The 22,779-nt window shown below is 39.0% G+C and overlaps 1 protein-coding gene across 1 annotated transcript; it reads left to right on the plus strand.

Annotated features, from left to right (window-relative positions):
* Positions 1-1,624: 1,624 nt before the first annotated feature.
* Positions 1,625-18,680, plus strand: Sell (selectin L). Its single transcript, XM_048357296.1, has 8 exons — positions 1,625-1,766; positions 2,599-2,680; positions 3,946-4,332; positions 5,616-5,723; positions 8,005-8,190; positions 9,737-9,865; positions 14,204-14,222; positions 18,289-18,680. The coding sequence occupies exons 1-8, from the start codon at positions 1,764-1,766 to the stop codon at positions 18,305-18,307; spliced, it is 933 nt and encodes a 310-aa protein (XP_048213253.1). The 5' UTR covers positions 1,625-1,763; the 3' UTR covers positions 18,308-18,680.
* Positions 18,681-22,779: the final 4,099 nt, after the last annotated feature.

A 22,779-nucleotide genomic window follows, 5' to 3' on the forward strand; every position in this document is an offset into this window, starting at 1 on the left:
TCTCTCATAGGTATGTTATTGAGGCAACTTCCTTAATCTCTCTGAGAGACTCGTTAATGTGGGAATAATAATAGTCCATAGTCCATATAGCACAGTGCAATTATTAAAATTGAATAGGTCATTTATATAAGATACTAAGTTCTAGTGCTTTCATGACTTTATATTCTTCTATATTCATATTTACATTTATATATTAGAAATATATAATAAATTATAAGATAGTATAAATTATATTTAAATATATTTACATATTGCACATAAATATATTTAAATACAACAGGATGTTTACAATATATTTATAACATAAATATTATTTATAATTACATATTTATATTTTACTATTTTATATTTCTTACAATGCAAATATGAACAGGTCAGTGACCTGATTTTTTTATTATTATATTTAAGTAATGATTTATTTCATCATGTGAGACCTAACTTCATATGAAATCTTATATCCTTCATACTTTATGGAATATAATGGTACTTGAAGGTCCCTAAATGTTCCTGGGGCAAAAAGCTGGATTTCCTTTACTATTATCATCTTTAAGTGTTTCTACAGAGGTTTCAACTCAATCAGTCAGGTGATGAGAACAACGCATCTTGACCAATGGTAACCCCTTCCTCATTCTCCCCCATCTCTCTCAACCTGGCCGGTCCCTTCAGTTTTCCATTTGCACTGAATATTATGACTGCATCTGCCCACCCTTCCTCTCCCTATTCAATCTTCCCCTCTTCCTTTGACCCTGGGCTGTTTTCAAGGCTTCACTTTAGGAAGTGTTATTACTAGAGACTTCCACTAGGGGGCAATCAAGGAAAGAGAGAGGAGAAAAAAAAAAGGTAGCCCAAGTTGGCTGGTTAGCTCTGCTGAAATTTTTTTTTTTTTTTTTTTTTTTTTTTTTTTTTTTTTTTTTTTTTTTTTGGCCAGTCCTGGGCCTTGGACTCAGGGCCTGAGCACTGTCCCTGGCTTCTTCCCGCTCAAGGCTAGCACTCTGCCACTTGAGCCACAGCGCCGCTTCTGGCCGTTTTCTGTATATGTGGTGCTGGGGAATCGAACCTAGGGCCTCGTGTATCCGAGGCAGGCACTCTTGCCACTAGGCTATATCCCCAGCCCTCTGCTGAAATTTGGTCACAATCATCCATTTGTCTGAAGTACAGTTTTTTGATCTGTGAAATTGTCAAGAACCTCTTTCATGTGTAGACAGGAGTTATATTAGTGTCTTAGACAAAGAGATGGAGAGAGAGAGAGAGAAGAGAGAGGTGGGTGAGAAGGAAGAATGAATAGGGGAGGAGGAGGAAGATTAGAAAGGAGAGGTTAGGAGAAAGAAGGAGAGAGAGAGAGAGAGAGAGGAGAAAGGGGCGTGGCTACAGCAAGAACAATAGGAGGAAGAGGAGAGAAAAGAAGGGAAGAATGCATAGGAGAAGAGAAAGGATGGAAAATTGGAGGGAAGGAAGGAACAATCTCATCACAAGACCCTTTTTTAGTCAGCAGCTCAATATTCTTTTTCTCCAGGGGAGGTGATAGAGGTCACTCTCAGAAAGGGGTGGGGAAAGAGGAGGAAGAAGAAGAGGAAGAAGAGGGGGAGGAGTTGGATGTGAGGTTGGGTTAGAGAAGTGAAAGAAAGTGAGTCCTGCTGGTGGCATTTGGTACACCCTCCCTATACCACAACAACCCTTGCACAAGGACCCAGAGACTCAACTTGGGAAGGCCAACTTGAGGAGCTGCAGGCTGCACAGGAACTGGAGAAGGACGGAGGAAAGCCATGGTGAGCCTTTCAGCCTACAGGATTTCCAGATCCTCAAAGAAACTCTTCTTGGGGTTGTTGAGGCAGGTGGCATTAAGAAGGCACTAAGCAATCCATTTCAATTTTGGTTTTAAAAATAATAGAACCTCAAAAATATTCTCAAAGTTTCTAAAAGGTGACCCTAGAATGTTTACTCTCAGATTTGCTGATTTTTTTTTCACCTCTGCATTGTTTCTGGTAAGAGTCTTGAGGTGGTACTACTCAAATGAGTACCTTTGAGATTGTTACCTGAAAAATGGTATGCTTCTGAAACTATGGTTCTAAAATATGCAGAAAAATCTATGGACTTATCATTTGAGTTGCTCAAAATATATTGCTTTTTACCTGCCACAAAGATGTTTTTCCTTTCCTATTGCCTCTTTGGTTATCTAATTCTTTTAGGTATTTGAGGCATTGACCCATTATGGTTCAGGATGAAAAGATAGTACTAGATGCAAATGTCACCAGTGTGTTTAGCTCTAAAGAACACTTTTAAAGATATACACACCAAATATTAAATGGCTTGATTTAAAAGCCAAGCTGAAAAGTAGGTATTAAAATGTTTGAAATCTAGAAAAACACCAGACCAATAATGACTAGCAGCTAGAGACTGAAACGTGAAACAAGTTGAAACAGCACTATGCACTAGCTGGGGAGGAATTTGATGTTATTCTTTTCTCACCCTTGTTTGAAAATTCTCTCCTCTGGACAGGCTTGTTGCGCATGCAGGCTCTAGTCTGAATTGTAAGAAAATGACATCAAAGTGCTCTACACATAAGGCTTACATAAATATCCTTTTGTATTTTACTTGCAGGGATTTTCATGGAAATGTCGGAGTGTTCAGAGGGGCTCCTGGGCTGTCTGCAGATGGTGGCTCTGGGCAGTGCTCTGCTGTGGTATGCTAGCTGCAACACTTGTACATTACCAAGCCTTTGGAAGTTCTCTTCCTTGTTCTTCATTCTCCACTGAGGTCTGGACTTGCAGGGAAAATTATTAGGTCAACCTCTGTGAAGTATCCTTTCAATGAACATCTCTTTTCTCCCTCCTTTAGTTCCTTCCCAGAATCATTTGAACCTTTTCTTTACCTGCCACACCCTGTGTGGTAAAATTGAAATCCCGAAAAAATCCCACAGCAGGCTTCAAGTCATGTAGGGTTAAAATTAACTACAAAATACCTAATAAGGCACTCCCAGTTGAAACCAATTATTTAGCATTCCATTTTCTATGTGTGGTTTCTGTATTTCCAGTGTGAGTTCCACCAGCTGGGCACTGGTGGCTCATGCCTGTAATTCCAGCTACTCAGGAGGCTGTGATCTGAAGTTCATGGTTCAAAGCCAGCTCAGGCAGGAAAATCTATGGTACTCCTATCTCTAATTAACCACCAAAATGTTGGAAGTGGAGCTATAGCTCAAGTGGTAGAGACCTAGCTTTGACTACAAAAGCTTGAGGATAGCACTTAAGCCCTGAGTTCATGCGTATGCTCTCTCTCTCTCTCTCTCACACACACACACACCTCACAAAATGAGAGTTTTTACTACTTATTTTGGTCTTTTTCCACTCATGTTGCAAGTTTTAGAGATCTTTCATCAATACCTTTGAGCTTACTTTCCCATTTCCTATAGGCTAGAGTCTTCTTCCTCCCTCACTCCTATTTTCAGCTCCAACTGTGCGCACACATCCACAGCACCCCATATACTCCCTGTGTTGTGTTGGTCTTGTTGCTTCTGGGAAGCCAGAATTTCTTTTCTCATCAAATGTTTTCTGAGTCCCTTCAATGTACATGCAGTACTTTATGAACTGAGGAGATAGAAGTGTTAAGTGATTGACAGGCACTAAGAAAATGCAATATGAATTTCTAGAGTGTGCTGGTTAAATTTCACTTGAAAGAATTTTGAGGAAGACACTATTTCATGAAAACAAATCTAGAAAAACCATTAAATGTGCATACAATAATGCCAGGTGCAAGAGCCTTCTACATTCAATCCAAAAGGTCTGGGTTCTGCTTCCAATTTGCAATCAACTCATGCTCCTAAAATGGTCACTTACTCTTTGTTGGGCTCTTAGTTCCTCATTCAAATTCCTAGCTCAGCAGGGAGGAACGTGGGCTCTTGTCAGCTATAACATTATATGAGTCAACATATTTTATGCTGATGTCTTTCAGGTTTCTTGTCATATCATGGGACTGAGTGTTGGACTTACCATTATTCTGAAAAACCTATGACCTGGGGAAATGCTAGAAAGTACTGCCAAAAAAATTACACAGATTTAGTTGCCATACAAAATAAGGGAGAGATTGAGTACCTAGAACAGACACTGCCCTTCAGCCGCTATTACTACTGGATAGGAATCCGGAAGATCAGCAATACATGGACATGGGTGGGGACCAACAAGCCACTCACTGAAGAAGCAGAGAACTGGGGAGCTGGGGAGCCCAACAACAGGAAATCCAAGGAAGACTGTGTGGAGATCTATATCAAGAGGGAAAGAGACTCGGGAAAGTGGAATGATGATGCTTGCTACAAACAGAAGATAGCCCTCTGCTACACAGGTGGGCAGTGCCAGAACTCTGTGCTACCTCAGGAGGACCTAAGTTAGAATAATCAGACTTAGGCCATACAAGTTACTATATCCTTAAAAAAATAGCTCTAGCCCTCAAAACAAGCTTGAATCATGTACATTCTCAGCATTTTCGGTGTGTACAAAGCTGGTCCTTATACCCAATGACCCCATTCCTCTAGCAAGTTACATCAAGGTAGTAAGTTCAATAGATAGGAAGAAGAGAGAGACAAGCGATGCCCCTGGTGATTGACAGGAAGGAAGCTGATGTTGAGAGTTTTCTCATTGTGAAGTAGGGGGCTGGGGGCTGGGGTCCTAGCCTCCTCTTAATAATTCTGTACAACAACACATTGCACTCATTTTTAGTTGAATATTCCTGTAAAAACCACTACAACAATTCCAGCCTAGTCAGGATTTTTCCAAACCCTATTTTAACAATGATATGGAGTTACTTTGGCTTCTGGCAAATAGGATTCTACTCCTTTTTAAAGCGTGGACTTTTTTACTCTAGTACTTCCTGTAAAGATGTGGATTTCCAAGCAGAATGCAGAAACCATGAAGGTTAAACCATCATTTAACTTGTTTAACTAAAGACAAGTAATATAAAAGGTTTTCATGCATGCTCCTAAGTTTGCCCATACAGAGCATTACTGTCAGTAAGTTCATCCTAAAAGCAAATAAATGTCTATGGCTCCATGGTTAGTATATTCCATAAATAAAAAGAAAATAGCATATTTTAAGTACAAAAAGATGTTAAATAAAGAAGCCTGCTAAAAATTGTTTAAAATGGGGAGAGGAAAAAGGAGAGCTAAGCTGGGTACTGCGGGTCATGCTTGTAATCCTAGCTACTCAGAAGGCTGAGATCTGAGGATCGAGGTTCCAAGCCAGGCTGGTCAGGAAAGTTCGTGAGGCTCTTACCTCTAATTAATCACCAGAAAACCGGAACTGGAGCTGTGGCTCAAAGTGGTTGAGCTCTAACCATGAGCACAAAACCTCAGGGGCAGTACCCAGCCTCTGAATTCAAGCCCTATGCTGGACAGAAAAAAAGGGGTGTGGGGTTAAGAGTCCTAAAAGGGATGAATGTAACCAAAGAACGTTACATGCCTATATGGAAATCTCAGGGTAAACTCTTCATATAATGGAAATGCTATGACTATATAAACTTTTCCTAATTATTAAAGTTATCTCAATGAAAAAAGAAATTATGTATAGGGAAATGACTAGGAATACCAAAATGTAACTCTATTAAATGGTTATATTCTGACCTCCTTACAGCTTCTTGCCAGCCACAGTCATGCAGTGGTCATGGAGAATGTGTAGAAACCATCAATAATTATACCTGTAACTGTGATGTGGGATATTATGGGTCCGAGTGCCAGTTTGGTAAGCCCTTTTCCTTTTTCTTTCTTCCTGCAATATCACATATTATATAACTTATGGTAGAAGATGGCTGGGACAAACTGATATTAGCCACTCTGAGAAATGGGAAGTTTTGATCAGAAAGTTGTGCTTACACAATGCTGCTCTCTTCCCATGGAGATTTCGTAAGTCAACATGAATTTTCAATCATTTCACAAGCTTTAGTTTTTAAGTACCACAAGGAACAAGGTGTTGAGTTAAAAAAAACTGTGCAAATTATAATAAGGAATCAGGCACGGGAGAATTGTAAAGTCAGAATGAAATTGTGCCATTTACCGTTAGGAGGTACTCTTGTTCATGCACAGACAAAGTCTTGACAGGCAAGGGCAAACAGGAAAGCTCATGTAAATGACTCATACTACAGGTCAGAGAAAGATAACATGTTTATTTGGGCTAAGTGTTTCAGGAGATCCCTCTTTCAAAGGGTGTACGTGAAATTACATAATTGAGTTTGAAGGAAAGCAAGACATAATGGAGTATGCTTTCAGAGATTAGAGAATGTGAAGAAAGGGAACTTGTCCTTTTCTAGGTTTGGCATTTAAGGCAAATATCCCAGGAAAAGCACATAAAAATGCTCGCAGGGGAGCAAAAGCAAAGAAGAGAGAAAAATCAACATGACTCTTGAAGTCATTCAGAGGCATGGTGATAGAAATAGAAGGCACTGGTTTAAAGTCTTAGACCTACTTGACCACCACAAAAGATATCAAATCCTTTGAGTTATGTTAGTCAGGTTTCAAAAGTGTGAAGTATCTGATGCATAGAATAGAAAACAAATGCTTTTGCGACAAATAGTGCTTTTAAAGAATTGAGGCTAAGATAGATTTAAGTGTCAATCAATTAAGGTGTCATACTTTAATATTTAACCTTGAAGCCCTGAATCTCACCTAATACCTTATCTCCAGCATAGAATTCTAGTTTTTAATCTAGTTTTCCCATTTCACTAGGCACTGTAGTCCCATTTTGGGGGGAGGGAGGAGGGTGTTGCTTTCCATCATGTCATTGTTTTCTGGTTCTCTTTCAAAACTATGACCAGGTCTCCTAGATTGCTTCTTAGATGCTTATTCAGGCCCATAAAGTATTTTATTCCTCATCTTCTGTCTTTTGTCTATTGTTCTTCTGACTCAACATCTTTCCCTGTGTTCAAACTTCCTGACTTTTGAGAACTCACATATCTCTGTGATCTTTCAATGGACAAATCTGTCTTCTGTCCTGAATGTCACATATATTAAAGCTATCCTCTGAGATGTTCACAAGACTGTCAAGGCTAACCAGCAGGCCTTCTTTTTTCAGAATCTTATTACATGGAGTCAACTTTTACATGGGCATTCTGAAGTGAACTTCTCTCACCTCTCCCCACATATTTGCAAGAAAATATACTACCAATTTTTATTACTTACTATTGCTCCAATTTTTCTCCTACATGATACCTTCCTGCTATTTCCCTCTTGATCTTTCTCCTCATTTATTATAGTAGTCTTTAGCAAGAGCACCACAACTTAAATCAGTTCCACCCGACTATATTACTCATTCTACTGGCAGGCTGATTAATTAAAACAAATAAAAACATGTCACATATATGTGACCATTATTCCTTTAATTTGTATTTGTATTAGAGAATTAAATCTGAGGTCATCAAGGTCTTGGAGTAATGTTTAAAATATAATAGATTAAGGGCTGGGAATATAGCCTACTGGAAAGAGTGCTTGACTTGTATACATGTAGCCCTGGGTTCGATTCCCCAGCACCACATATATAGAAAATGGCCAGAAGAGGCGCTGTGGCTCAAGTGGCAGAGTGCTAGCCTTGAGCAAAGAGAAGCCAGGGACAGTGCTCAGGCCCTGAGTCCAAGGCCCAGGACTGGCAAAAACAAACAAACAAACAAACAAACAAATAAATAAAAATAAAATAAAATAAATTAAATTAAATTAATGAAAAAGCCAAGTTTTAGCTCCTATCTTCTTAACCATACCTCACACCATGCCTTTCCTCCTCTTGTTTTCTAATAATCTTGAGATACTTACACCTCTCCACTGCCCACATTGGCTTTGTATCTCCTTGATTTTGGCTCATGCCTTCTCTCTCATTTTACTCATGGCTCATTATCTACTCATCTTTAAGACATGACTCAGAGACTATTTCATTCAGGATGACTTCTTTGGATATGTGCCTATCAAATGACAAATCTAGTATTCAAATTCATCAGGTCTTCTTAACACTCCCAATAATGTTTCTTTGCTTATTGAAGTGGTCCAGTGTGAGCCTTTGAGGGCCCCGGATCTGGGTACTTTGGACTGTTCTCACCCTTTGGGAAACTTCAGCTTCCGCTCCCAGTGTGCCTTCCACTGTTCTGAGGGAACAGACTTGATTGGGGTTGAAGAGACAAGCTGTGGGCCACTGGGAAACTGGTCATCTCTGGAACCAGCCTGTCAAGGTGAGCAACTTCATATGAGACATTTTATTGTGATACAATACAATGCATATAAGAAAATGCAGGTAAGAAGTTTGTATTGTGTTCTGGAGCATAACTTAGCTTAGCTTGCATTGTATTGTGATGCTTTCAAAGAGGTTTTTTTTTTTTTTTAATTTTAACGGGTTTATTTATTTATTATGTGGTTCTAAGGAATTGAACCCAAGGTCTCATGCATGCTAGGCAATCACTCTACCAAAAGCCACATTCTCAGCCCCAAAGAGATTTATTCTTACTAAAATTAAAAAGAAACCTCCCAAACAGACACACAACAACCACATTCTTCACAGGCCATCTTACCATGTGAAAGATGATTTATAGCATTATAATATGGATTTACTGTGTTTTTTTTCTTGATGTCATGGAATATATAATAAAGACGGTGAACCTCCACTGAATTTGAATACTACCCTCTCAGTGACATCCATTTTATGTGGTGCCCTACTTAACACCAACCAATTTCCTTGGGGGTGGGGGAGTAGTGGCCCTTTCTGGTTGTTTCATTTTGCTATGATCTTAAAGTCTTTCATTTTTCCTCTTGTGTAAACTCTCAGGAAAATAATTACTACGAAAAATGAAGGAATAATCTCAAAGTTTTTTTTCCACTTAAAATTCAGTAAAATTTTCCTTTCAACTGCCAAAATAATTCCCACATTGGAGGAAATATGATTTATCTGTAAGTTATGAAGTTTGGATCACACTTTCTACATTTATGCTGCTGTTTCACAAGTTTAAGTCTCAAAAGAAAGGTCGAAATTCTTTACTGAAACCATAGAGCTAATTTGACCCACCAGTGAATTGAATCAATCTTGGGTTTGCTTTAGAGACAAAGCTATTTTTCAAGACAGATTAGGCAGGTTTACAACTGATAAGCAAGTAGAAATTCTCCCCACTCACTGGAAATAATTCAGGCATGCTCCTGAAGGAGAATGTGTGGCCACCACTTCCAGGGGAGTTAGGAATTACCAGGCTGGGGCAACAGACTGAACCAGCTCCCAGGATGCACTGTGCCTTGTCAGCCTCCCCCTGACCCATGACTCACCTTTATTGTCAAGAAAATGAAGCCTGAAAACATTACCAGAAGTCATTTCCACAACTTGGGAATTTCTCAATTCCCCTGGGAAATGGCTTTGCTTTTTTCTTGAAGTTATATTCAACTTTTCTAGCTCTTCTCTTGTTTCAGAGTCCAAACACTGCACTAGACCAGGGAGCTAAACACAATGGCTACTGCCTATTGCTAAGCTTTCTAGACGCATCCCCGAGAACCCCGTGAATCACAGATCAGGGAGCTGAGATTAAGTTTCCAGCTAAGGCTGGTGCAGTCTTTGCTGTAGACTAATTGTGGCCTTCTCACCAATAACTGATTTCCCTTTGTCAAATAGTACATTGGGCATCGAGTAAATTCTTATCTGGAGACATAAGAAGGAAACAAATCAAATCTCAAAGGCTAGACTAAGGAAATAGTGTTTCTGGCCTCATGCTCTCTGTACCTTACTGATTTCTCTTTCAGAAACAGACAGGAGTTTCTCCATGATCAAGGAAGGTGACTATAACCCCCTCTTCATTCCGGTGGCAGTCATGGTCACTGCCTTCTCTGGACTGGCATTTATAATTTGGTTGGCACGGCGATTGGGAAAAGGTATGTGAGTTTAATTTCTTGTGAAAATGAAACAAGTATAAAGTGAAAAAATAAAAAGAAAGAAAATCCACAGGAAACTCTAACTGCAATAGAATCAACTGAAGTGGTGCCAAGCTTTGTGCTTTGTAGATTTTAGTGCCTGTAGACATGTCAATCAGCTCAGTAAAATACCGTCATTAAGAGGAGCCAGGTGATGTTTGATTTTTCTCTAGGAAAACATTTACAAAATGCCTATTGTATTTAAGGTAGCTTACTACTATGATAGCAGCCAATTAAGTATTCTAATGGTTCTTGGCTTAAAAAAAAAATCTCTAGCCTCTAAACACTATGTGTTGGTCAAGTGCCAATGGTTCATGCCTGTAATCCCAGCTACACAGAAGGTTGAGATTTAAGGAGCGTGGTTCAAAGCAAGCCCTGACAGGAGAGTCCCTGAGACTCTTATCTCCAAACTACCAAAAAGTCAGAATAAAGCTGTGCCTCAAGTGGTAGAGCACTAGCCTTGAGCAACAAAGCTTAGGAACAGGGCCTAGGCCCTGAGTTCAAGCCCCAGGACACACACACACACACACACACACACACACACACACACACACACACACACACATAATTTTTCTAGGGAGTAAAGCAAATGTCCACTAAGTCATTCAAGGAATTGCTCTCAAATACTTCACCTGGTTAAGCATCAAATCCCTGTGTGGTTCCTACATGTGGGAGTTGCACCATCCCTGGAAGAAATCCCCATGAATCCTTCCTGGTGCCTTTTCCCCAAGGCCAAATTTACCTTGTATTCATGAGGGATGTCTGGAGAAGCTACTTTCTGTTACCTTGGATGTAGACAGAATCCTTCCAGAGAAGAACAGACACCTCCTCCTTCCTTCCCCTCTGAGTATGTCCATGCCTTAAGGTGGGACAACAGCAGCAGTCTTCAACAGGCCTTGGATTTTCACTACCACGTTTGATGGTCAAACTCATGAGGTGGAACCATTTAATGCTGTAAAATTCACAGATATTGGGCAGTGTTTGTGGGACCCCTGTTTTAAGGAGAAGAGCATGGATGAACTCAAAGCAATGGCTAACCAGTCCCTCTGTACCATGCTCCTATGGTACCAGTTGATTTAAATTTCCCTTCCATTAAATTAGCCTGTATTTTGTTCACTGAATATGTGGTATGTAAAGGTTCCCCAGCCCATTTGTCCTGGCCATTGTAGGAATATTATTTCCCCAGTCCATAATGGTCTTCCACTAGGATTTGATCTTTTATTAAACTACAAAAACTGGAAGTGCTAGGTTAGCTTTCTAACCAACCTAGAAAGGCAATGAAGAAGCCACTGAAGATGAGCAGGAACTTTACGAACTGTAAACTAACCACAGTGACCAGTGGCAATGTCTGTACTACCTCTGAGAGAAATTTCATGGTATTTGGATCCCATACTTGTAGAATAATAGGTACTTAATAACAACTTTGTTAATGTGAAAGAAGAATGGCACTTCTTTCTTATCATTCATTTATTTTTCTTTCCATGGAGTCTTCAAACCCTGCTACCAACAGTCCTTTCTTTCCCTGTGTGATTATGGCAGAACTCAAAGAGTAGAGAACAAAGTGGGTGATTACATATTAATTACATATTAGGATAAACTATTGCAATACTTTAAGGATTTAGGGGCCAAAAGTCAGCTTAGTAAGGAAAATATTTATTCCACGTTCATATCCTTTAACAAGAAGTTGTAGCATCAAAGGACAGAATTAAAGTCACAGGTACTTAATGAAGTCTTTCTGGCTAAGGCTGTTTGATAAGCAGGGTAAGAAAAGAAGTAGGGTTGTTTTTTTAATTTTTTTTTTAACCTTGGAGTCATTTCTGTACAAGATCTCAAACTGATAAGTTGAAAACGGCATGCCCCTGCTGTGGGAATCAGTGTGGGGCAAACAGGAAACAGACAACGAGCACTTGGGCTACTTTACAGTTATGCCAGCAATGAGAACAGATGCCCCCAGAGATCACTGATTTTGGCAGGAAAGCTGGGGACACATTAATGCCACATTTAAATAGTCTTCATGTGTGAAGAAACATCTGTCAATATTTCCAACTTTCAAGTGATTGGCTTTGTGTTCTAAAATTTTTAGTTGTACTTGGTTCTTTAGAACATGAACAATATTTTTCCTTTAGACCCAATGTCAGAAATGATCCTATTTCCCCAGGCTAAACTCCTATTGGGTTAGTTGATGAAGTTTACAAAGAACAAGGGAAAAGTAAATACACAGTATACCTCTGTTTTATCTTAATTTTGCTGCAGATTCTAGGGTTTGAATTCAGGGCCTGAGTGCTGCTGCTCTTGAACTTTTTTATTTATTTATTTTTCTGTTTTTGCTCTACCACTGGAGCCACAGATCCACTTCTGGGTTTTTCTTTTTGGTGATTGATTAGAGATAAGGGTTTCATGGACTTGCCTGCCTTGAGCTGTTTTCACACCAAGATCCTCACATCTCAGCCTCCTGAGTAACCAGGATTATAGGTGTGAGCCCTTGGGGCCCTGTAGTTCTAAGAATTGTATAGGCTTATTGGGTTCAGAAAGCTGGAGAAAGGGAACAGGTAATAATTTAGTGCATGGTAGCCTGTGACTGCCTGATCTTTCCTTAGATGAATCCTCAGATCTGGCTCTAGGGCGCCTACCACAGCATTCTTGGTATCAGATATCAACTCCCTTCTCCAAGGTTAGGAATAAAGGAGAGTTCCAGAAACATATTCCCCTGGTCACGGGCTCAACCAGAAACACTTTGTGTTCCAGAACCATCTTTCTCTGATTAATTGCTACCATTGGCTCTGCTGGGTAAAAAAGAAGACTGAGTCATAGTGGTAGAGTGCTTGCCTAGCATGCATAAAGCCCTGGCTTCAATTCCCCAGTATCACATACACAGAACAAGCCAGAAGTGGCGCTGTAGCTCAAGTGGTAGAGTGCTATCCTTGAGCAAAAGAAGCTCGAGGACAGTGTTCAGGCCCTGAGTTCAAGCCCCAGGCCTGGCCAAAAAAAAAAAAATAAAAAAAAATTAAAAAGAAAGAAAGAAAACTACTTGCCAGTGCCAGTGGCTCAAGCATGTAATCCTAGATACTCAGGAGGCTGAAATCTGAAGATCACAGCCCGAAGCCAGCCCAAGCAGGAAAGTCTGTGAGACTTTTAGCTCCAATTAACCACCAGAAAACTGGAAATAGTGCTGTGGCTAAAAGTGGTAGGACACTAGCCTTGAGCTGAAGAGCTCAGGGACAGTGCCCAGGCCCAGAGTTCAAACCCCACAATGAGAGAGAAAGAGAGAGAGAGACAGAGAGAGAGAGAGAGAGAGAGAGAGAGAGAGAGAGAGAGAGAGAGAGACAGAGACAGAGACAGAGACAGAGACAGAGAGAGACAGAGAGAGACACTGAGGCAGTGATATTTTAGGCTATTTGTAAAATAGCCTATAAGCTCTATAAGTTCTTGTCTTCAGAGTCATAAAATTAGCTCCCCACCCCCTTGGCTAAAAGAATTTTCCACTTGAACCAACACACAGGGTAGAAGAAGGTATGAAACTGAACACATGCCACCTTGCTTCCCTTTTCTTCAAGAAGAAACCTCCTCAATAGGAACAGAGTTTTGCTTATACTTATTATGGCTTTCATTATTCCTAAAAGAAAAGAAAATGTTTCTGTGAAGATAACCTGACTCCTGCATACTTGGCTCATTCTATCTGCAGGCTGAATTTTGGCTGAAAGATTTTACACAGTAACTTCTAACACTAAAGGTTTAAAACAGAAATTGATTCCTAAGTGCTGGGCTTTGGCCTAAATACTTTGAAATATACTTAATTTTGTCAATCCAGTGAGGAAGATACAACTACCATCACCTCTAGCAGATAAAGAAATTGTGACTTACAGAAGAGAAGCAGCTTGTTCAGACAGACCAGCCTACAGGTGTCAAAATAGGGTTTTTACCCGAGTAGGAAGTTCAGCCACAGAAAGAATTCTTTCCCCTCAAAGAGCTTTTGCTGGTTTTTTTCTTTTACATTGTTTTCCTGTAGATTGTACTTCTGTAGCTTGTTTATAAATGTACTTATTTATATTCTTCTCTTTTCAAAAAGGATTAAATTTACAAAATCCATTCAAAATGGCAAATTGGCCTAAAATAGACAGGAAAAGAAAACCAAATTTTAGGACTACCTCAGCTCCCCTTACATACAGATGAATATCCACCCAACACATGAATATTTCAAAAGATAGATGGATGAGTAGAAACCTCCTTTCTCTCTTACTTTAAAATCAAATTGCCTGCTTTCCACTAATTGCATTTCTCTATTTTCCTTTGTATTTTTAGGCAAGAAATCTCAGGAAAGGTAAGTTTTGTCCATGAGGAGTTTTTGTGTATGTTGAGTCTTTCCTTAGTTTCCTTAATATACTTCCTGTTATAGCAAGAAACCTTAATCCCAAAGTAGATGCAATTAATTAATTTCACAAAGGGAGTGGGGTTGTCAAAGGGAAATTTCCAGATATGGTAATACATCACTTGCCTACCTTAAACTATTTTTTGTACCAGTGGAGCTAAATTGATGAATATATGTGTGATAATCTGTTAGGAAAGATCAGTTAGCCAGAAGGCTAACTGATTACCCCAAAATTTCCTTTCAATTTTATTGGCATGCATTATTCATGCAAAGGAGGAGGTTTCGTGATGACTTCACCATACCTGTGTACAATGTGTTTTAATCAGCATATTCCTAAATTTTCTTTGACAGTTAAAAGCATTCTGTTATATTAGTTCTTGGCCTGGCTGAAAATACTTACAGTACCTATACATAATAACCAAGAAGTATTTAATTCCAAAAGAATTTATTGAGGATGTACCCAAAACACTAAGGAAAGTACATCCTTGGGCCCTTAATACCTAAAACAAAAGGGTAAATGACTCCTGCTCTACTAAGCATAGACCTTCAGCTGTGTAGAAACTAGGCATCATTTCTAGGCATCATTTTCACCAAAAGGCACTTTAAAAAAAAGTTTGGCCTTGAAACCCAAATTCCTCAATGGGAGTAATAATGCAGAATATTGAGATGGAATTCAGACACATAAAAGTACTTGATCCATCTGACAGAAATGAAGATGAGAAAATAGTTTGGTTTTGTGACTTGCTTTGACACTTTAGGGAATTTAAGTAAAAAGAAATAAGGAGAGGAGCCTTTGGTGATATGCTGAGTACCCAACGAGATAATTGTACTTTGTGGAAAGAAGTGAGATGGTTTCTGGCAAGAGTGAGTATGTGGTCAAACAACCATCATCTTGCTAACCACAGCTGTGACTGAGCTCTTAGTTGGGTGGGCTGTAGCTCAGAGTGTAGCAGAGAAACTGAGGAGAGATGAGGCATGAAAGCCACCTATTGGCCACATGAGAGAGTACAGTAAACGTATCTTATTTATGGGTTTATTATGTGTGGTTTTTGATCAAGCAAAGTCGGTTAAAAAACAAGAATTAAAAAAAATCACAAGAACTCTCAACAAATAAACAATGTAAATTCCTGTATTAAACAGCTCAGTTGCTGCAATGAAGTTCTCAGTCTCGTGTTATCGTCAGCTGTGTTTAAATTGTGTGATCTGCTGGAGGCTTCCTTGCCTTAAATTCTGTGAAAATATATATCTCCCAAAACAATGGAGCTCCTCATGCAAAAAAAAGTAAAAGCCAAGGTGCTTAATTTAAGTGATAAAGTGAAACACTGAAACTAAACCAAGCACCTACAGAACAGTACTGAACTCGATGCATCCTGAACATTGATTTTCCTCAATGGTGGTCTCCTCAGAGCCACACACCCACCCACTGATGTTACCTGCTGACATCAAGGGTCTACACAATAGGTCTTATCTTGAGTTCTCTGTAATATCATCTATGTAATGTGTTGTCTATGCATTTGAGGATCCCCATGCATAGCGTGTGGCAGATACGGAAGTTGGGTGATCCAGAAGCAGTTGAAATTAGGATGAAGCTGACAGTGCCTGCCTAGAGATACTACAGCAAAGCAGGCTCATGAGATATGAAGAGGTAGGTTCTTAATTGGAAGAGAGAAGGAGGAAGGAGAAAGAGGAAGAGAAGGAGGGAGAAAAAGAGAAAAGGAAGAGAAAGAAAAGATTATAAAAGAAGTTTCCATGGTGGCATTATTTACTGCTAAGTAGAGAACATGAAAGAATGAGAAGTTTTGGAGGTCAAGATCATGCGTGCAGGTTAGTTCAGTTTTGGACTTCAGGAATCAGTAGTCCACCCAGTCTGTTGGGTCTGTCCATGGCACAGGGCCAACATTGGGACAGAAGGCATGGATTTCAGGAGATGATGGCCATCTCCGGAGTGGGTACAGTGATTCAGGGAGAGTGTAAGAATGGAAGAGGACCTGGGAAAGGGTAAGAGGCAGAGGAGCATCAACATGTAACAAGTCAGGTAAAGAAAATGAAAAGAAGAAAAGGCCAGGGAGGCAGAAGCAAGATGAGGAAGAGTGTGAGGTCATGGAGAAAGACAAATGATAAGGAAAGAAGGAATGTGGCCAGGGTAATCATACTCAGTAAATCCACTGGATGCAACAAGGACATTTGCTTTTAGATTCAGCAAGGACACATGATTTTAGCACAGAGAGCAAGGCTAAAACAGTTGAAAACTCACTGAGGATAAAAAGTGGAAGAATATGGAGTGTTCTACATGTTTGGCCCAGAAGTTCAGTGGTAGGACTAACTAACTGGATGGCACATAGAGCCATTGTATTCATTCTGTTTCATTTTATTCTATTTTACTACCCCATCATCTCTTTATTTTTTTTCAATTTAATTTTATTGTCAAGGTGCTATACAGAGGGGTTTCAGCATAGATGGGGTCCTTGAAAGAAATGAGCCTATTTGCAGGGAGGAGCTGGCTCCCATGCTTCCATGCAGAAAAACTACAGGATATAAAGTGTGATTCCATGCTCCTCTCCACTGCATGAATGTTTTCTGGTACAATCTACCTAAAGCTGTTTTCTGACCGTGGGAACCACCTGCTTTCATGGTTACAAGATGGAAGCAGCTCAGTTCATCTCTTCAGATGTGTGTGGAAGAATATTAGCACTAATTTAATTACCTTATTAGGCAAATTGCCACAATATGTTTAATGGCTCTTTGATTTTTTTTTTTTTACAATGAATCAGTTTATAGTTGACCACCTCTAAGCTTGAGAACTCAGAGCTCTGACTACTAGGTTATAGTTGTAAGTCCAAAAATCCTTCTTCAAGTAATGTGAATATTTTGTTGTTGCTGTTTTACACTAAACCCATTGTGTTACTGAAGTTACTGAGGAAGGGAGGGGTAGCAGAAATAGAGTATGTTTGTAAAACAAGCCAAGGTATGATGAAACACTATCACACTAAATTCTATGTGTAAAAAATTTTAAGCTCTTGAGATAGTTCTTATTCCTATTAGTTTTGGGCTGGTGAATGAATGACTGTTTGGGCATTTGTGGTTTTGATTCTTGCTGGTTATTTTGACTTTTGCAAACGGATTCTTCTGTTTGTCACCTCATTTGCTTCTAGTGTCTAAATTCTACCTGGTAAAAGTTACACCCAAGATACACAGGAAGATATGATGCCAACCTCAGAGCAGGGCATATGTGAGATTCTGCTTTCAGAAACTTTTTAAAGCTCTAAATTGGCAAACAGGTTTGCAGCTGCTGAACTGTGGTTTACTCTTGATAGTTCATCACGAGACCAGAGCTATAGAATCTGGTCTATGTTTAAAAAGTGCTAAGACATAACAGTCTTGATTCTCCTTCATCCTTTCCAAGAATGAGACAATTGTAACACACCAAAAAGACATACTTTTCATGAAACAAAACTTGTCACTGTCTCACTAAATTATATCCTAGCAGAATTAGACATTTAGAACTGATATCATTCTTTTCATTTTAATTTCTCTGATTTCACTTTCCATTTGAGGCTATTGTCTCCTCCTCCTCAATTTCCACTGCTCAAACTCAGTACCAAATGTATTTCAAAGACAATAGATCTGGAAATAAGTGCTATATCACTGATATTTCTCCAACCCTGGCTGAGAGCTTCTTAGAGAGGGGAATCCCAGGCACCAATCACGACTTTTTGGATGACAGTTTGAATTTAAACTTATATTTTCTCAGTGTAGAACATGGAAACATGAGAAGGGCCACTGTGGGATTCTTTCCCATTTTCCTTAGGATGTTTTGTATCCTGTGCAAAATTTCCACTAGAACACATTCCCTTCTAACATTTTACTTTTATTACTAACACTTTAAGCTTGCAATTTGTTCCATTATCGCTTTGGGGAAATGCTTGCTTTTACTGCTGACACTTTTCATGTTTGCAAGCTTTAATTTAAAAAAAATAATCTCCTTAGCTTACTTTATAATCTCTTGCTTTTCTTTTAGGATGGATGACCCGTACTAGGCCATCCACGGTGAAGGAAAGTTCTTGAGCTACTAAAAAAAAATCACTGGAAAATGACTTCAAATCTTTCCACCAAGTGTTTTGCATAGTGACCTCCTAAAGATAATGTGTTTTCTTCAGTGCACCTGGGAAGATTTCATGACCAACAGTCCCTGATGCTTCAAGTTTTACCTTTATTCATTCTCCTACTCACAACCCACAGTTGACAATTACATAGCTGTTTTTCATTATCTTTTCTAGGGAGAAACAAATGAGACCACATTGGAAAAAGGGAAAATATTTCTATGGAATGTAAAGATATCTAACTTTTCTCTTTCCTATTTAAAGTTCCAATTCAATAATGTACTTGATGATAAACATTTCTAAATACAATGAGACACACACACACACACACATATAGAGAAAGGCAGTTTTCTTGTACATCAAACTTTACTTCCTCTGTCTTTATCACCTGTTTTCAGTGTATACTCTTGTGGAAAGTTCATAAATGTATGTTGTCCATGATTTCCAACTCCAAAGAACTAAGGAATTATGCTAAAGTTGCAAAGTTCTACTTGCCCTGTAGCCATCCTATTTAACTATGTGCAACTTCCCCATCTCCCCTTCTCAGTTGTGTAATTTCCACAGATACCATCTTGTAAGCCCAAATAAAGGAGAATGTAGAAAACTAGCTTGTATTGTGATTTTATGACCACTGAATTGTTATTATACAAATATCACTTTAAGTCTAGTGCAAATGACATCTTTGAAATTACGCAGAAGACTTAAAACAAGAAGATCCCTTACTTTATGCCGAAATGTTTCTTTTTCCCTTATCCCCCAAATCTCTTATCCACCTGTCTAGATTATTAAGATTTATGTCAGATGATCACCCATCCTCGACAAACTTTCATAGCTAGATCTTAAAACCAGTTCAGCCTCTGTTCTCTAGATTACCATTGCAACCCAATCTGTAAAACACAATTTTTCCTAGTCTACTAATATAAAAAAATCAGAATATGTTTTCTTATTGTTAAGACATTTCTTTAGAGTAGAGATTATATCAGATATCTAGAGCATATAGACTATTGCTTGACACAAAAATGCATTTCAAATAAATGAGGGAGTGTACAGTGTATGGATAAACTGAGTTTCTTCTAACCTTCTAACCTGCTTACTCCATGGCATGTACTGACCTGTACAGATGTTCACTTAGTTTAAGAACAAGGTAACAAACAGTACAGAAATGTATCCAATGCCTAAGGTATGAAACTGTAATCTCCATGTAATTCAGTTTGATAATAAAAAAAGAAAAAAAGAACTAAATTCTTATGAAAAATATGACATGATTAGAAACTATTTGGAAATATTTCCTTGTTTTGTGGCCAATATTGCATTGTAAATCTTATGAAAATAACTTTTGGCAATATTGAGGTTTGATCTCAGGGATTAGACTATATTACTTTAGCCATGCTTCTTAGATAAGGTTTTTGCCTTGGCTAGCTCTGAATCATAATCTTCCTGATTTCAGGCATCCAAGGACTTATGAAAATAATAATTGTGATCAATAAAATTATATTTTGTATCATTAAGTCATTTCAGTTTCTCTACTAGAGAAAAGGGCAATTGCAAAAATAAACAACAGCAAGAAGAAAAACAAACCTTGTATCTTGTGTATTGAGTGGGATGTGGCATTCACATTCCTCGGGCTTAGGGTACATTTCCTGGCAGTGTGCAGGTACAACTTGCAGTCACAGTAAGTACTGACAACCCTAAAGACAAGGGTTTGTTTCGCTAGGATGTCATGGCCAAGGGACCTAAATAGAGACTACTTCTGAAGTACAAAATATATGTAGATTTTAAATATAGCCTATAACATTTAATCCCTAAAACAAGTGTGTGATCTTAGGAGTTACATCATGCTATATCACTTCAATAAAGATATATGAAATAAAACTCTCCAATGATCTCTCCATCAGTGTTAGTTTTTTTGCCTATATAAAACAAAAAGGAGCCAGGTACTGATGCCTATGCCTGTAAACCTAGCTAATCAGGAGACTGAGATTTGAGGATCACAGTTCAAAGTCTGTGAGACTCTTATCTCCAATTAGCCACCAAAAAGCTAAGCACAAAAAGCTTGGGAACAGAGCCCAGGCTCCGAGTTTAAGTCCCAGGATGAGAGACGAGAGAGAGAGAGAGAGAGAGACAGACAGACAGACAGACAGACACAGACAGACAGAAACAGACAGAGACACCGACAGAGACAGAGAGACAGAGACAGAGAGACATAGACAGAGAGGAGGGGTGAGGGAGGCAGAGAGAGACAGAGACAAAGACAGAAATAGAGACAGAGGCAGAGACAGATAGAGAGATACACAGAGAGAAAGAGACTGGCCTGCTTACCTTGGAGGGTTATTATGGACATGTATCCAATATAAAATTGTTTTGTTCACTGAAACAAAATGGAGTTCCCCCCCCGCCACCATAATCTGCCTTTCATGCTTCCTTAGCAGAAGATACTGAAGGTTTTCCAAAGGCTGGAGCAGAAGTAGCTCTGAGGTCTTCTCCTGAGGTGACAGATATACTGGCTTAAGAGAGAAGCAGGTATGAAGATGACATAGAATAGCTTTAAACTCCAGACTAAAGCTTGTGAAGCTTATACAACAGTTGCTGTGAAAATTGAACAAGTAAGGACAGGATCACAACAGAATCCTGAGATTGGGAATTGGGCAGAAATGGAAGTAGAGACACTCATTAATGAAGGAAACTATTCAGGCAAGCAGATTCTACTGTGAGACTTCTTGAAGCCTAGTTGGGGTGGGGGAAGGGAGCATTTCAGGGAGTGGACCAAAGCATTCAGAAAGGAAAAAACATCAAACAAAGAATCTGGTTAAATATGGCTTATGCAAATGTTCCTTGTTCAAAGATCTTGTAGGAAAGTCCCTCCTTTGTTATTTTTCCTCTGCATGAATTTATCTCCTTTATTCTTAATATAGGATCCACTCAAGGATATTTACACAAAGTCTGTAAATTCAAAGACAAGTAGAAAAAACTGGGTTTGTGAAAAAGCCTCAGATTGAAAATGACCTTAGAAATGAGATCAATTCTGACCCATGAAGGAAAGTAATCTGAATTTAGTTTCTTAAGTGAAATTTTGATGAGACCCTGATATAGGCTGGATAGTATGTAGGGACCCTCCAAAAACAACTATCCATTGGCTTATGCTTGACTGTGTGACTAGTTTTGTGTGGATTTTAGAGAAGACGGGCATACATATATATATATATATATATATATATATAATATATCTGAAACATTCTACAAACATTAGAGAAACCAGTATCTACTTGGAAACTAAAACCCACAGCAATGTTTCCAAACTTTCCTATTTTGAGGAATAGTTATATTAACATTAAAGTAATTGAAGGATAGTTGTTACATTCTACAACCTAGTATTTGAGAAAAATACAGGAACTAGATACCCACTCACGTCATGCTCTGTGATTCCCAGAGACTTCTTTCTATTGCATAAACCAAGTCTTATGGTACATCATGTATGTGAGATAGAGGTGATTCTACAGGAGAGAACAAAGTACAAATGAGTAATGGTCTGACTATGCTTCCATTATGAAGACTAATTGTTAAAGAGATTTTTGTCTTGATTACACTATTAATAACAAACAAATGGTTTTGAAACCCCGAAGGTTTCAGAACCTAGGTTTTAGAACAGGGGTTTCTAGAATCTAGGCTGAAATTCTGGAAATTCCACATTCCTGATCTAGCTATTTCCCCCTATACAACAAATGAAAAGATATAGTGAAGGGCAGAGAAAAGATGTGTTACATGGCACATGCCATGCAAAGACAGAACTTCAGCCCATCTACCACCCCTTTCAGGTTGCAGACATGAGCTCTAGACAATAACCTAGGAGCAGGGGAGAAAGGGATAGGTACCTCAAACAACAGTCACAGGTATGTTCAGAGAAGTCAGAGGTGGCCAGAGATGATGTCAGAGGAGACATCAGAGGCAGTCTATTTGCCTCAGGATTGGCCAGGTGGGATCTTATTATAAGAATCAATGATGCCTGCCAGTGGCCTAGTCTCTTGTTGACTTCTTCCTGGCTTCATAGATGTCTGTAAAGAGAGTGCAGGTGAGAATGGCTCAGGACAAAGGGTACAAATTCAGTATTGTGGCTGGGATGCTTAGCTTTTATCCTGCTTTTATTTGATCTATGGGCCTACGAAAGCATGCGGTATTTCTCAGAAAAAGCAGCTTTTAAGCATCTGCTTCACTTTATATAATTTTTAATATCCTTGTCAGAATTCTTAAGGTCCAGGGATTAGAAGCCATTCCTTGTTCTTATACACTACAATACCTTCACAGACATTATGCCTTTTGCTTTCCACAAATTATTCACCTGAGAGTCACATTCAAAAACCTCTTTAAGCTATTTAGAGCCTCTGTGTTTTCCAGTGTCATGGGAAGGGAAATCT

The sequence above is a fragment of the Perognathus longimembris genome, chromosome 11 (assembly GCF_023159225.1).
Source record: "Perognathus longimembris pacificus isolate PPM17 chromosome 11, ASM2315922v1, whole genome shotgun sequence".
Lineage (NCBI taxonomy): Eukaryota > Metazoa > Chordata > Mammalia > Rodentia > Heteromyidae > Perognathus > Perognathus longimembris.

What these genes read in the sequence shown, in the direction of transcription:
- Sell (XM_048357296.1), top strand. An exon ending in CTGGGCAGTGCTCTGCTGTG is followed by an intron (nt 2,681 to 3,945) that starts GTATGCTAGCTG and finishes GATGTCTTTCAG; the next exon opens with GTTTCTTGTCATATCATGGG. An exon ending in TCTGGAACCAGCCTGTCAAG is followed by an intron (nt 8,191 to 9,736) that starts GTGAGCAACTTC and finishes TTTCTCTTTCAG; the next exon opens with AAACAGACAGGAGTTTCTCC.